The sequence below is a fragment of the Urocampus carinirostris genome, chromosome 18, assembly GCF_059441175.1.
Source record: "Urocampus carinirostris isolate Australia breed hairy pipefish chromosome 18, RoL_Ucar_1.0, whole genome shotgun sequence".
Classification (NCBI taxonomy): Eukaryota; Metazoa; Chordata; class Actinopteri; order Syngnathiformes; family Syngnathidae; genus Urocampus; species Urocampus carinirostris.
Window position 1 is genome coordinate 1,907,191 of NC_142366.1, and position 13,677 is coordinate 1,920,867.

Here is a 13,677-nt window from a genome sequence, read left to right on the forward strand (position 1 = left end):
CAAATGCGGGGACAGCGACGGGCGTTTGCAAGTGCCGATGGGCAGGAGACCTCTTCCTCCAGGACAGGTACTGGGGCCTGCCTAATCCCTCGATGTCCCTGGTGAGCGTAGCTACCACGGTGGAGGCAGGGAGGATGGCGGCCGGACCCCGGGGTTGACTGTCCTCCTTCTGGAACTGACGAGAGAGGGCATCAGGCTTGACATTTCGGGACCCTGGGCGGTAGGAAAGGGTGAAGGTGAACCGGGCGAAGATCATTGGATTCAGGCGCTTAGCCGAGCAAATGTATTGTAAATTCTTGTGATCAGTCTTTACCAGGAATAGAACAGAAGCCCCCTCCAGCCAGTGCCGCCATTCCTCCAACTCCAGTTTTACTGCCTACAGTTCTTGGTCTCCCACGTTATAGTTACACTCAGCAGGGGACAAGAGATGTGAAAAAAAGGCGCAGGGGTGCATCTTGTGGTCCTTGGCCGACCTCTGGGATAATACCGCACCAACCCCAACATCCGAGGCATCCACTTCTACGACGAGTTGACGTTCGGGGTCGGGCACCTGGAGAATTGGATCCGTGGAAAAGTGGGCCTTGAGGGTGGTGAGTGCCCACTTTGCAGCTTTTTTTTCCTTTAACTTTATTGGGATTTAAATATGTACATATCGTGTAATTGACTTTGAGTGCATCTGGAAAGGGGTCCAGAAGATGGCTTTTTATACATCTCCCATGCGGCTCCGTGGGACTAGTGAAGGTCGTTAGAGGGGCTGGTACCGAACTATAGTTCCTAATGAACCGCCGGTAGAAGTTGGTAAACCCGAGGAACTGCTGGAGTTTCTTGCGGCAGTCGGGGATGGGCCAGGAGGTGACTGCCGATACCTTGGCGGGGTCCATTTGGATCCTCCCTTCCGCCACGATATATCCTGGGAAGGCCACGGTCTTGGCGTGGAACTCACACTTCTCAGCCTTAACAAAGAGCGAGTTTTCTAGGAGGCGACGAAGGAGGAGCTGGACGTGCTGCGTGTGTTCTTCCAGGGATTCGGAAAAAATCTGGATATCATCCATGTAGACGAAAACGAACCGGTTAAGCATGTGACGCAGCATGTCGTTGATGAGGAACTGAAAGACGGCGGGGGCATTGGTCAAGCCGAAGGGCATGACCAAATACTCGTGCCTAGGAGTGTTGGATGCGGTCTTCCATTTGTCGGCCTCCCGGATACAAACCAGATGATAAGCGTTGCGGAGGTCCAGTTTGGTGAAAACCGTGTACCCCTGAAGCAGTTCGAAGGCGGAGAAGAGCAGAGGTAATTTTTTACCGTGATCTCATTCAGGTAATCGATGCAGGGGCATACGGATCCATCCTTCTTCGACAGGAAGAAGAATGTCGGGGAACTGCCCACCTCTCTGGATGAGCCGGCAGATGACCGACCCGGGCGTCCTCTCTCCTGGCGTCGCGCCTGGACTCGGCGATCGTTAGTGCAATGGCCTCGTCAAGATTGGTCGGCAGAGCGTAGGACACCAAATCGTCCTTTATATAATCTGCCAAGCTGTGGAGGAAGGCGTCCACTAACGCCTCAGCGTTCCAGTTACTCTGGCTTGCTGGGGTCTGAAAATCGTTCGAAAACTCGGTGATTGTGCACTTTCCCTGCCGTATGTTCATCAGAGATCTCGACGCGTCAGCTGATGAGGATCCTGTGTCGAACACTTTAAGAATCTCCTGGGCCGGGAGTTCAAACGAGGAACGGGCAGGGAGCGCAGTCTTATGCTCTGAAGGGAATTACCGGGTGGTGGAGCAGACGACGTCAGTTGTCTTGACAGAAGCTCCGACAGCTTTGCCACTTGCTGGTGCTGTTGTTCTAAGGGTGTTGATGTTGCTGGACTTGTTGCAAGAGTGGCGATGTCACTCGAGACTCGTTGGACCGCCCCCTCGGCACAATGCAAGCGTTGCAAGGCAAAGGGAGTTTCTGCATTGCCTTGATCCCCGCTTGGGGAAACGTCTGCTGGGTCAATTGCTCGTCAGTCCGTACTGTCAGGACCAGAACAGAGACAGGACCCACTTGCGTGCATTTCTCTTAGTTTTATTGGGAAGAAGGGAAAGAACAGTACACACAATCCATAGATTGCTGGTTGCGGAGAGCAGGTTGCTCAAATGCGGAAGTGGTATTTCTGTGGCGAGCGATGGCGGTGTCGAGCGGAAAAAACAGATCAGTAGCAGGGACGGGGGAGCAAAATGGTAGTCGAGATCAGAAAAGGGTTCGAAGCCGGGAAACAGACAGGAATCAGCACAGGAGAGAGTCAGGGTCGAAGAGCTTGCCTAGCGTCAGCTTAGGTTCACAGATGGACTGACAGCCGGTGATAGAAAGACGTGGGTTTAAAAAGTGACAGGGAGCCAATCAGCTTCCAAGGTAGTTGGTGCCAAAGGAGTGGGCACAGGTAATCAGTAATCATGACAGATGACGACTTATTACTTCTACTTGAGAGTGATATTATCCTGAAGTAACAGTACTTTTACTTGAGTCAATTTTTTAGCTACTCTACTCACGTTTGCTTAAAGTAAAGCCAGTTTTATAGCTTCTCTAACAGTTAAACTCGTTTTAGCTTCATAGCACAAGGGTTTTCTAATTATCCATTACGTTTCTAACACAATTAGCATACACAGAGCGCTGATTGCTTTAAAGGGGCCACGATACACTTATGTCCGGAGTCTCAAACTCAATTGAGTGGGGTCTGCTGAAGCTAGAATCACGGTGAGGTTGGATCAAATGGGATTTTCCACAAAAACAGCCTCAAACTATCATCTTCGGGGCCTCAAGTGGTCCCCTTACCTGCGAGTTTGAGACCCTTGACCTGTGTAAGTATTGCATGAAAAAGCAGACATTCACAGCTAAAATAGCAATTGACCACCTTAACAGCTAATGGGATGTATTTCTGATGGGTTTCATGTTATTGTCATTGAAAAAAAGCTTTTCCTTCGAAAATAAGGACAATTCTAAGCAACCCCAAACTTTTGAATGGTAGTGTACGTACGTCCATGAGCGCAGCATTAATATAGTTGGAGCTTTCACCGTCCATGGTGATGAGGAAAGGTAAGCAACGGTCGGGGGGTAGAACGTCCATGCAACGGTTCTTGTCGTGATTGCGTGGGAGAAGCGCAATGCTACAATCTTCAACGCGAAGCGTCGGGGTCACCATGTTGAGCGTCTGACGGGAGCAAAGAAACAAGTTTTACGCTCAATTTATGGATGAAAAGGAATTCAAAATATATTTTTATTTCATTTTTTAAATATGTAAGTTTGCAAGGTTGAGGCAGTGGCTCTCAATTCATACATCCAACAGCGCTTGTTTTCAGCCAATCAGAACATGAGGCAGACGATAGCCTGAAGCTGTCGATTTAGAACGGCCATCATGGTATCACAAACAATGCACATGTGATCTTGTACAGTGTTTTATTTATTTATTTGTTCTACAATAAGTGTTTTATTTCATTTGTTCTACAGTAAGTGTTTTATTTTATTAAACCTAAGTTTACGCTGCTGTTGGGTCGGTTAGTTGTCAGTTAGAGAACATGGTACCGCAAGCTTCTGGCTATCGATTTGGTCTGATGTGACTTCAGTCACTTTGTAGGTGGATATTGGCGTACGCAATAGATCGGAGTATTTAATGTGAGGGCGGCAAAAGGGAATGGGCATACACAGCAGCATTATTTCAATGACTCCCAGTATATTTTAAGTGTCAGCCAACATAATTAGTTTTGATTGCTCCAGCAAGGCACGACTACATTGCCAAGTGCTGTAAGCAACTAATAAAATCCCCCGAGATATTATTATTAGTTGTGATTGCTTCAGCAAGGCACGACTACATAGCCAAGTGATGCAAGCGAAGCAAGCAAAACTAATATAATCCCCCGAGATATTTTTATTATTAGTTGTGATTGCTTCAGCAAGGCATGACTACATTGCCGAGTGCTGAAAAGTTTGTCCGGTAACTACTACCAGAGCTTTTGGACTAACCCAACGATTCATGTGATATGTCTATATCATAGCGATACGAGTCTCGTGGGCCCACGAGACCAAAAAATTCCCCGTCCGGACTAATGTATTTTGAGAATCTCCCATCCGGAATACATTGGCCCATTCAATTCAATGGGTAGCTAGGGAAACGAGGGCTTTACCAGAGGTAGTCATAGTAGTGGCTTGAGGGGGCGCGACCCACATTACCTTTAACCATGGGTAAATGATGAATTCCAAAGAGTGGATGCTAGCGAGAGGATGTTAACAGCTATGTGCGCCCAAAACAGCCAAAAATTCCAGCCCGACCGGGACTCTTGTGGTATGTCTATTTACAGCGATACAGGACCAAAAATTGTAGCAATTTCATATCTACAAATTATGCTAATGATTAATGTTAATGAGTTATGCTAATGAGTACGTACTAAAAAGTAATGCTAACAGCTAAATGCTAACATCTTCATTATTTTAATGCTAACATGCTAACGACTCAGCAAATTGAATGGGCTCAATGCATTCCAGATGGGCCAATTCAAATACAATGGCCCATTCTATTTGAACATGTATATTTTAAAAGTTTTTAAAGTATAATAACAGTGTTATTACAATGTTATTACCATGAATGTGATTTTTTTTTTTCACCTCCACAAGGCAGGACAAGGAGTCCCCCCACAGAACCAAGTAAAAAATGACAAATACATCTCGCTGAGTTAATAACTTTTTGTTAACTCATAATGCTAACAACTCAACGCTAGCGGTTCTCTACCAACATCTGCCAGATCAATCACAACTCTTACAATTGCTGTGGGAATTGTCTAGTTTGTAATACATAGCACATGGGCAACAATCAGCAATCAATAAAATCAAATTAATTGATCGCCATGTTTTGTGCAAACCATAATGGGCTCCCATTTAACCATTTTTGGACATGGTCTCTGGGTATGGTGTTAAATGCAGAGCATAAACCTACCAATGCAAGGCTCAGTGTGGCTAAAAAATTGTAATGTAGCTTAATATTCAACCCCCAGCTTCAAAGTTTTTACATGCTGATTCATTATCTACACCATATTTTTTCCATGCATGTATACCTTCATTCCACAAACTTAACTCTGCGTATAAAAATAAAGATCCTTTTCTATTTGATATAATTTTGCATAATCTGAAAGAAGCTATGCTATAAGGAATATCAACAAAAGAGTGGTTTGCTGTTGCTGTCTCGGCCGCCATATTTGCTCAACTTAAGGATATTACCCTTCAACAGTGACCAAAAACCAGCAACATTCTCCAAACGATTCAAAAACAGCATTCAATTTAATTTTAGATAATAATAATAATTTCCTTGTATTGTCATTCTGTGTCCTGACCCGTTGTAGCAAGCTGATGCAACCGCAGCCAACAGAGGGCGCAACCATTTACCCATGTTATAAGTCTTATGTATGACTCGGCCGAGGCGCAAACCAGCGACCTCCCAGTCTCAAAGCGGGGGCCTTACCATCTAGGCTACTGAGCTGGATTGAGATTCAAGCCCAATTATTACAGGATTGTTAAAGGGTTAGCATACAAGAGAATAACAACTAAAGAAATATGGACCAACTTACAATAAAGAATAGCTTTATATACTCTATAACTATTTTTTGACTATGCCAAACTATATACTGAAAAATAAAATGACATAATAAATAATAATAGTAATAATAATAATAATAACCTGATCACCAAAATTAACTCAACAGCTCAACATTTAAAAATGCATAATTTTATACGAAAACAATTTATTAAAACTTTTTTTTTAACCCGAAACTCTTCCTTGATGGGACTGGAGTTGGTCTGCGGGTCTAGCCGGTTCATGTCGTAGTAGACTGAGCGAAGCTGATTGGCCGGAACCGATGTGTCACCACAAAGACACGCCTCCAAGATGGCGTCGTGGATGAAGACGTACTGCTCCTGCGGACGGCCGATAAAATACCATTAGCATCGTTGCACACGTGTGACATGTTGAACAAAGCTTCTTTTTTTTCTTTCTCTCTTTCTCTCTCTACCATTTTCTCCTTTCCTATCGGTCTCTTCCCTCTCACTTTTTTGCTTTCTTACTTTAAGTTATTAATAATAATAATTTCCTTGTATTGTCATTCTGTGTAACAATGTACACAGAATGAAATGTCGATTACTTCCTCTTTATTTCTTTTTTCCTTTCTCTTTTTTCTCACATGCTTTCTACCCTCTTTTTCTCCTTTTCATTCTCTCTTGTTTCCTCCATTCCTCCCTCTCTGTCCATCACTTTCTTACTTTTCTCTTTCTTTTTTCACTATCTCTTCCATTTTTCTCTCCCTCTTCCTTCTCTCCCACCATCTTTCTTTTCTCCCTCGTTCTTTTTCTATTTCTTTCTTTCTCCCTTTCTTTCCCTCTGTCTTTTCTCCCCCTCTCCCTGCCACCTCTGTTTTTCTCTCTGTTTTGTCTGTTTTTTTCTTTCCCTTTTTCACACCCCATCTTTCTCTTCACCATCTTTCTTCCTATTTATCTCTTGTCTCCCATTCAATCCCTTTTACTATCTCTCTTTCACTCTCTCTCTTCCTGCCTCACTTTTTCACTCTATTTCTTTCTTTCTTACATGTTGTTGTTGCTTGTTCTTCCTTTTTCTTTTCCCTTTTCTCTTTTCCCCTTTCTTTCTCTCTAGTTCCCAACATTTCTACGTGTCTGTCTATTCCCTCAATCTTTCACTTTTCCTCTTTCATTTTCCTATCTCTCTTTATCCCTTTCTTCCCCCTGTCTTTACTCTCCCCCTGTTTCTCTCTCTGTTTTTGTCTGTTCCTTCTCTCCACCATATCTCTCTCTCGTTCCTTCTCCCTCTCTCTCTCCTTCTCCCTCACTCTGGTTTTATCTTCCCCCCCTCAACTCTCCTCACTCTCTTTCTCTATTTGTCAACTGTTGTATCTCTTTACCCACTTGCTTTCTCTTCCTAATTTTCTCTATCTTTCTTTTTCTTTCATCTGTATCATCTCACTCTTTCTGCCTTTTTTCCATCCCAATTCCTCTAAAATCTTTTATCTTGCTTTTTCTTTTTTACTCTTTTACTCTTTCTTTCTTCCTCCTCTACTCCTTTCTATCTTTCTCCAAATCTACCAGTCCAGGTCCTTCCATGTGGCCCTCGAGCCGAAACAAGTTAGCAAGATGGTGAGGTGAGGAGGTGAGGAAGAGGCCCTACCTCGGTCTGCACCATGTTGACGCGTCTGGCCCTGAGCTCTCTGACGCAGTTGTAGATGTCGACGACGCCTTCGCGCTCCGCCATGTCCAGCATGATGTCGATCACCATGAAGCAGCCTGTGCGACCTGCGCCCGCGCTGAAATACACTTCAAACTCAGAAAAGTGCAAGACAAAAAGGGGGGGAAACAACAACCTATAGTGTTAAATACGTCCGCTTGTTATTGTCAAAGCATAGCTCTCTCTTTCTTTCTCTCACTCTCTCTCCCCCCGTCTTTCCATATCTCTCTTTTCTCCTAAATCTCTCATTTTCTCTCGAATCTACAAGTTCAGCCCCTGTAAGAGTACTTTTTCTACTATGTTTCCTCTGAGCTGTTTGACACCCTTCTCCATACCCCCTGCTTGTATCCTCAAGGTCGTAGTGGCGATGGAATACCTGCAGTGGACCACAGTGGGCCCGGCGGTGGACGGAGTCTTGGACTTGACGCGACGGATAAAGCCCAATAGGCCGGTGGCGTGAAGTGGGACGCCGTGGTCTGGCCAACCCGTGAAGTGGAACTGCCGGATCTCACGGATCTCGGCCACGCCCCTCTGGAAAGCAGGGGGCGGGTCAGGGACAGAAGCGACATCAAGGGGCATGGTCACAGGGTAGCTTACCTTTTCCACTGCGAATGTTCGGATGACGTATTCGGACAGAAGCTGCGTCTCCATCAGCGTAACTGAAATATCACCGAAGATGTCGCTGTCGTCCGGCCAGTACTTGTAGCACTTCACCTGAAGGGGGCGCCAAAGCCGCCAAAAGATTTTAAAAGGATAAAAAAAAGAAAAAAGAAAAAAGGAGGGGAAACAATTTGTCGATCCCTACTTCAGAAGCATTTTGGGAAATTGAGTCCCTGTAAGTGGGTGTGTGTGTTTGCTTACCCGCCCCACCTCCACCAGGTTGGTTACCATGACTATGGCTGCCGTGTTCTCCTGCCACACCATTCGCCAGAAGTCGTACATGGTTTCCTGCATGGGACCTGCGGGATGTGACAAAAACAAATAAACTAACATGCTCGACGTCACGTGACCAAAAATCCAGCTTTGGTGTGGACCTTGCGTGGCGATGTAGTGGTTCGGTCGGTGGTAGCCCTGCAAACCAGACAAAAGGACAAAATATGACCACTTTTTCTGCACTGTAAGGCACACCACATCCCCAAAAATAGTCTTTTGCGATAGAATATTCATACATAAAGTGCACCGGACTACATACAATTGAGACTACAAGAGCTACCATGTAACCGTTGAATCGATTGCTGATTAAATTGGCAAAATCGTTTGCAACAGGATGCCAACAATTCACCACGAGACTTTAGTGGTATAGATGACTTACGAAAATACATTACAGCAGGCGTTTCAAACATATGGAAAAAACAAAAACAGAGTCAATAGGTCGTTTCTGTCAAAAGATATGATTTTTTTGAATGAGTGAAAAACCAAATGCTCCTTCTGGCCACTAGAGGGCAATACAGGCTATACGCAAAGCTTTAGTAGTCCCAGCCTAAGAATTTGATCTTTGTTATTTATTTCAAACCAGTATGACAATTAAGGCAAAGCTCAGACTTGGCTGTGTATAGAATGGTGAGTTGGTTCAGGTGTAAAACTGCATTCACTCAGCTGCGTTCACTCAACAGTTGAAACTAACCAATTAACACATTCAATGTCAAACATGAAAATTGTTTTTTTTTTACCATTGTTTTTGAATAGATATTATACATACATCATTATATATATATACCAGAGCCATGTCCCCTTAGTGGGAGGTGGCTAGTCTTTTTCTGACTCTTTCTGGGAAATCGATACAAAAGGGGATTCCCAGCCCCCTTGCCCAACCCAACTGATGTGTTGGGAGTCATTAGGTGACCAAACCCCCCAATTCCAACCCCTAATGCTGAGCGCCAAGCAGGGAGGCAATGAATACCAATGTTGTAAGTCTTAGGTATGACCCGGCCGAGGCTTGAAAAAGCGACCTCCCAGTCTCAGGGCGGGCGCCCTACCCCAAAGCCACCAAGCTGCTATATTTAGCTTAAATAAGATGCTTTATCATCCATAATTTTAATATGTATTCAGATTCACTTTATTGTCATTCGTGTACACGTGTATACAGAACGAAATGTCGATACATCTGACCCGCACAGTTTCTTTGAACGTCAGCCGGGATAGATAAGATTAACCATGTCTTCGTCAGAATTTTAGCGCAGCAGTTCGTCATCTCGCGGTTCGATGCCACTTCCAGTTGTTAAATGGTCCAGTTTATTGTCCAGAGAGCGAACGTTGGAGAGCAAAATGGATGTTAGAGGGGTAGTATACCAAGTAGTACTAGGCTGAATAACTAAGCATAATACTGAAAACCTACAGCAAGATAAAAAAATTGAAGTTGACATACGTTTTCTGAGCCAGCTTGCCTGAGAACAGAAAGTCTGGATCGGGCCCCAGAGCCAAACTGAGTTTGACAAGACTACATTAAAGCATTATCTCATTATCACATTATTTTACTCACAAATCGACAAACACTGATTTGCAAAGTGCATTCTGATAGCTTAAACGGCCTCTCAACTTCTTCACCTGTGCGTCAATGACCTATGGGGTTAATATGTATTTGTAAGTAAAATAGTAATCTCATCTCATTAGCCGTACCGCTTATCCTCATTAGGGTCGCGGGGGGCTGGAGCCCATCCCAGCCATCTCCAGGCAGTGGGCAGGGGACACCCTGAACTGGTTGCCAGCCAGTCGCAGGGCACACAGGGACAGACAGCTCATTCGCTCATTCACACCTAGGGACAATTTAGACCGGCCAATTCACCTGAAATGCATGTTTTTGGAATGTGGGAGGAAACCGGAGTGCCCGGAGGAAACCCACGCAAGCACGGGGAGAACATACAAACTCCGCACAGGAAGTCTGGAGCTGGATTTGAACCCAAGACAGGTTCCCGAGACATGAACTGTGCCGCACAAGCGCTAACCACTGCGCCGCCGTGCTACTCTAAAATAGTAATTTATAATTCAATTTATTATCCATGGGGAAATTCATTTTCACTGACTGTGCTCGGGGTACTGTCAGTGCTGTCACAGCAGTGTGCGCCAAATGACCTACTTACAGCACCAGGTATTCTCAGGCGGTCTCCTATCACGGTACTAACCAGCCCCGAAACTGCATAACATCCTGAGATCAGCAATTCTCAGGGTGGTATGGCTGTAAACAGGGCTTGTATAGTATATTGTTGAAAGACTTTCTGTTGTCTGTATTGATTGATCAATCATTGCCAAAGTACGGAAGTATACAGCAAAACATTGTGTGGTAACGCACACCTATACATTATTACCTACATATTACTGTATGCATTTTCATTAAGGATCGTCTGATATGGGTTTTTCAGGGCTAATGCTGATTATTAGTAAAAAGAGGACGATAACAAATATTTGGAGCCGATATACATTTGTTGTAAAACCTTACAAATGGCGTAAAAATCTTAAATAAGGAAAAAAATAAACCACGAATAATTATAAAAAAATCTAAAACAACTTTAATAGCTGTTTGAAACCTTTTACATTAAATATATGAGAATTTCAACACAAATAACATGACTAACCTTTAACTTAAACCATAAACTAACAGTGCGAGAAATAAAACTAGATTTAGCAGGAACTTTAATTAAGGTACAGTAAATAAAATCTCTAATAGCTCCCTTTTTTTCGTTTCACAAAACAATAATAAAAATGTCAATATAACCAACATGACTTAAATTAACTTAAAACAAAATGTATATCGAAAAATCAACAGGGCTCGCAAACTGAGTATGGGCACTTCAATTGAGATTGCCCAACTAATGTTATGGTAACAGCTCATTACTCAGCCTTCCACTTTAGCAGGGTGTTTATGCTCTCTCTCAATCATAAACACACACGCTTGACCGACCAACTAATGTCATGATAAGAGGTGATACATCAGTCTCCACCTGAATGTGCTTTCCTGCATTTTTACGGACTTGGCAATATTATTACAGGTCTTGATTCACATGTGTGTCGAGACTCAGGAGTTAGCAGAGCTGCTGCTGTTTACTCATCTCTAACGTTATCATTCCTGCTTCAGTGGCCCTGCCCCCAAGCGCTTATCCAATCAAAAGGAGCGGGGTGGGTAGCGTCCAAGACAAAAGGCGGGAGGGATGGAGAGAGAGGCTCGGCTGCATCTGAGCCCAAATTACTGGCCTGTCAAATAGATAAAAATGCCGGAACCAACTTGTGTGAAATTCCCAAATATATCACTGGCCTGCGAGATAATAAATCGACTTCTAATTTTTAATCTTATCCACTGTTTTCTACAGGAAATGCTGTAACTTTTCGATTTTATTGACAGCCATGGCACATTGTTGAGACGTGGGGGGTGTTTCAACTCTTTTTTTTTTTTCCCCCAAGCATCTTGGCGGCAAAACAAAAGATGGGCGGGCGCTCAGACCTTTCGTGTTTGTTTACTCAGTACACATTGCTTGCATCCAGAATGACCGCTGTTGCCACGGAAACAGAGAGGGAAGCCATCTTTTGCTTTGACCTTTAAAGGCAACAGACTATTGAGTGTGCGTGCGCGTCGGAAAAAAAGTGCACGTTTTTGCCGGCTGCTTTTGACGCCAATGATGAAATACGAGCAAATAAATCGATTTGGGGTATTTTGTGGGTTTTGTGTTACTCACGTCTACGTAGTTGGCATTGATGTAGTCTGAGCCTTTTTCTCCATCTTGGGGCTGAAGACGGACACGAGAATGGTCGTCTGAAACATACACAAATAACAATTTGTCACAAACCTTTATTCATTTGTACACATTTTTCATGGCTGAATTTAAGCACTTTTTAAGGACCTTCAAAACCAATTTTTCAATTTCTTGACCGACCCTTAACTCATTCAGAGCTAGACGTTTCTCTCGATTTTGGCCATTTTGACTTATTTTTGAAGGCCTACAGAAAACTTAGTTTTGTAGCTTTCAGATTCAGATTCAGATTCAGATCTACTTTATTGTCATTCTAGTACACGTCTATACAGAACGAAATGTCGATGCATCTGACCCCCACAGTTTCCTTGAATGTACAGATATAAAAAATGTTGTATTGTATTTTGGCTACGTGTAGTATTTTACCATAGTGCCGATAGTGCAAGAAGAGTAGCTAACCAGATGTGCAAAATGGGCAGTCAGGTTAACAAGTCAGGTACACAGTAACATTAACACTGTAACAATAACGCTGTAATTACAATAGTGCAGAGAGCAATGTGCAAGGAGTGGCAAGCTATAAAAAAAACTGCCAGTAGTGCAAAAGTCAGATTAGCAGCCGTTTAGATTTAAGTTAACTATATGTTAGATTGACCATTTAACAGTCTAATGGCCAGGGGGACTAGACTATTGCGGAGCCTGGTGGTCCTGCACCGCACACTGCAGTACCTCTTCCCAGAGGCTAGCAGAGTGAACAGTCCATGATGGGGGTGAGAGGGGTCCCCGGTAATGTTTTTTGCATGGGATAGGCAGTGCTTCTGGCCAATGTCCTGAATGGAGGGAAGTGTAGTCCCGATTATTTTCTCTGCTGTCCTCGTTACCCTCCTCACACTACCCCAGTCGGTAGCGCTGCAGCCTCCACACCACACAGAGATACAGTTGGTCAGGATACTCTCTATGGTGCCCCTGTAGAATGTAATGAGGGAGGGTGGGGGCAGGTGGGCTCTCCTCATCCTCCGCAGGAAGTACAGGCGCTGCTGTGCCCTCTTAACCAGTGATGCAGTGTTTACGGACCAGGAGAGTTTGTTTGTAATGTGCACCCCTAGGAACTTGATACTGCTGACAACCTCCACAGCCTTGTTGTTGATGCAAAGTGGGGCATGGTTGGGCTGGTTTTTCCTAAAGTCGACAATGATCTCTTTAGTTTTGTCGACATTCAGGACCAGGCTGTTGTCCCTGCACCAGCCCACCAACTGCTCCACCTCCTCTCTGTAGGCCAGGTCGTTGTCATCCCTGATGAGGCCCACCACTGTTGTGTCGTCAGCATACTTCACGATGTGGTTTGTGGCGGACCTAGGGACGCAGTCGTGTGTCATCAAGGTGAACAGCAAGGGGCTTAGGACAATAGTTCCGTGGGTGAATTATGTACAACCCACTACACAAGCCCCCCCAGAATTCACCCATAGTCAAAGTCTCTGTGCCTGGTTGGGACGCTGACCCGGCCACTGCGGGTACAAGGAGCTGGAACAGCGGGGGGGTGAGAGCTTGTGGACTCAGTTGGAGAGCCCACAGGTGCTGGGGGCGGAGGGTCAGAGTGGGTACCCACGGGGCCGGAGGGTCGTGTCGCAGGAGTACGGCCGCGCCGTGGGGCTTGGGCCAGTTCCAATGGCTTGGACATATCCATGTGGGCAGGCTTAACCCTGTCCACGGAGACAGTCTCTGGCCTACCACCAATGTCCACGACCATG

At 44.6% G+C, this 13,677-nt stretch overlaps 1 protein-coding gene across 4 annotated transcripts in view; it reads right to left on the reverse strand.

Annotated features, from left to right (window-relative positions):
• LOC148347997 (receptor-type tyrosine-protein phosphatase mu-like) overlaps positions 1 to 13,677 on the reverse strand; it is a 198,667-nt gene that overhangs the window by 20,677 nt on the left and 164,313 nt on the right. For 2 of the 4 annotated variants that reach the window (XM_088322255.1, XM_088322253.1), the window contains 8 exons: positions 11,918 to 11,994; positions 8,288 to 8,324; positions 8,115 to 8,212; positions 7,851 to 7,967; positions 7,630 to 7,784; positions 7,197 to 7,332; positions 5,789 to 5,938; positions 3,015 to 3,188 (listed from right to left, as the gene is read on the reverse strand). In XM_088322255.1, the coding sequence (XP_088178381.1) occupies positions 3,015 to 3,188; positions 5,789 to 5,938; positions 7,197 to 7,332; positions 7,630 to 7,784; positions 7,851 to 7,967; positions 8,115 to 8,212; positions 8,288 to 8,324; positions 11,918 to 11,994 (944 nt within the window). Of the gene's footprint in view, positions 1 to 3,014; positions 3,189 to 5,788; positions 5,939 to 7,196; positions 7,333 to 7,629; positions 7,968 to 8,114; positions 8,213 to 8,287; positions 8,325 to 11,917; positions 11,995 to 13,677 lie in introns of all 4 variants that reach the window. The other 2 variants (XM_088322254.1, XM_088322252.1) reach the window with 1 other exon arrangement.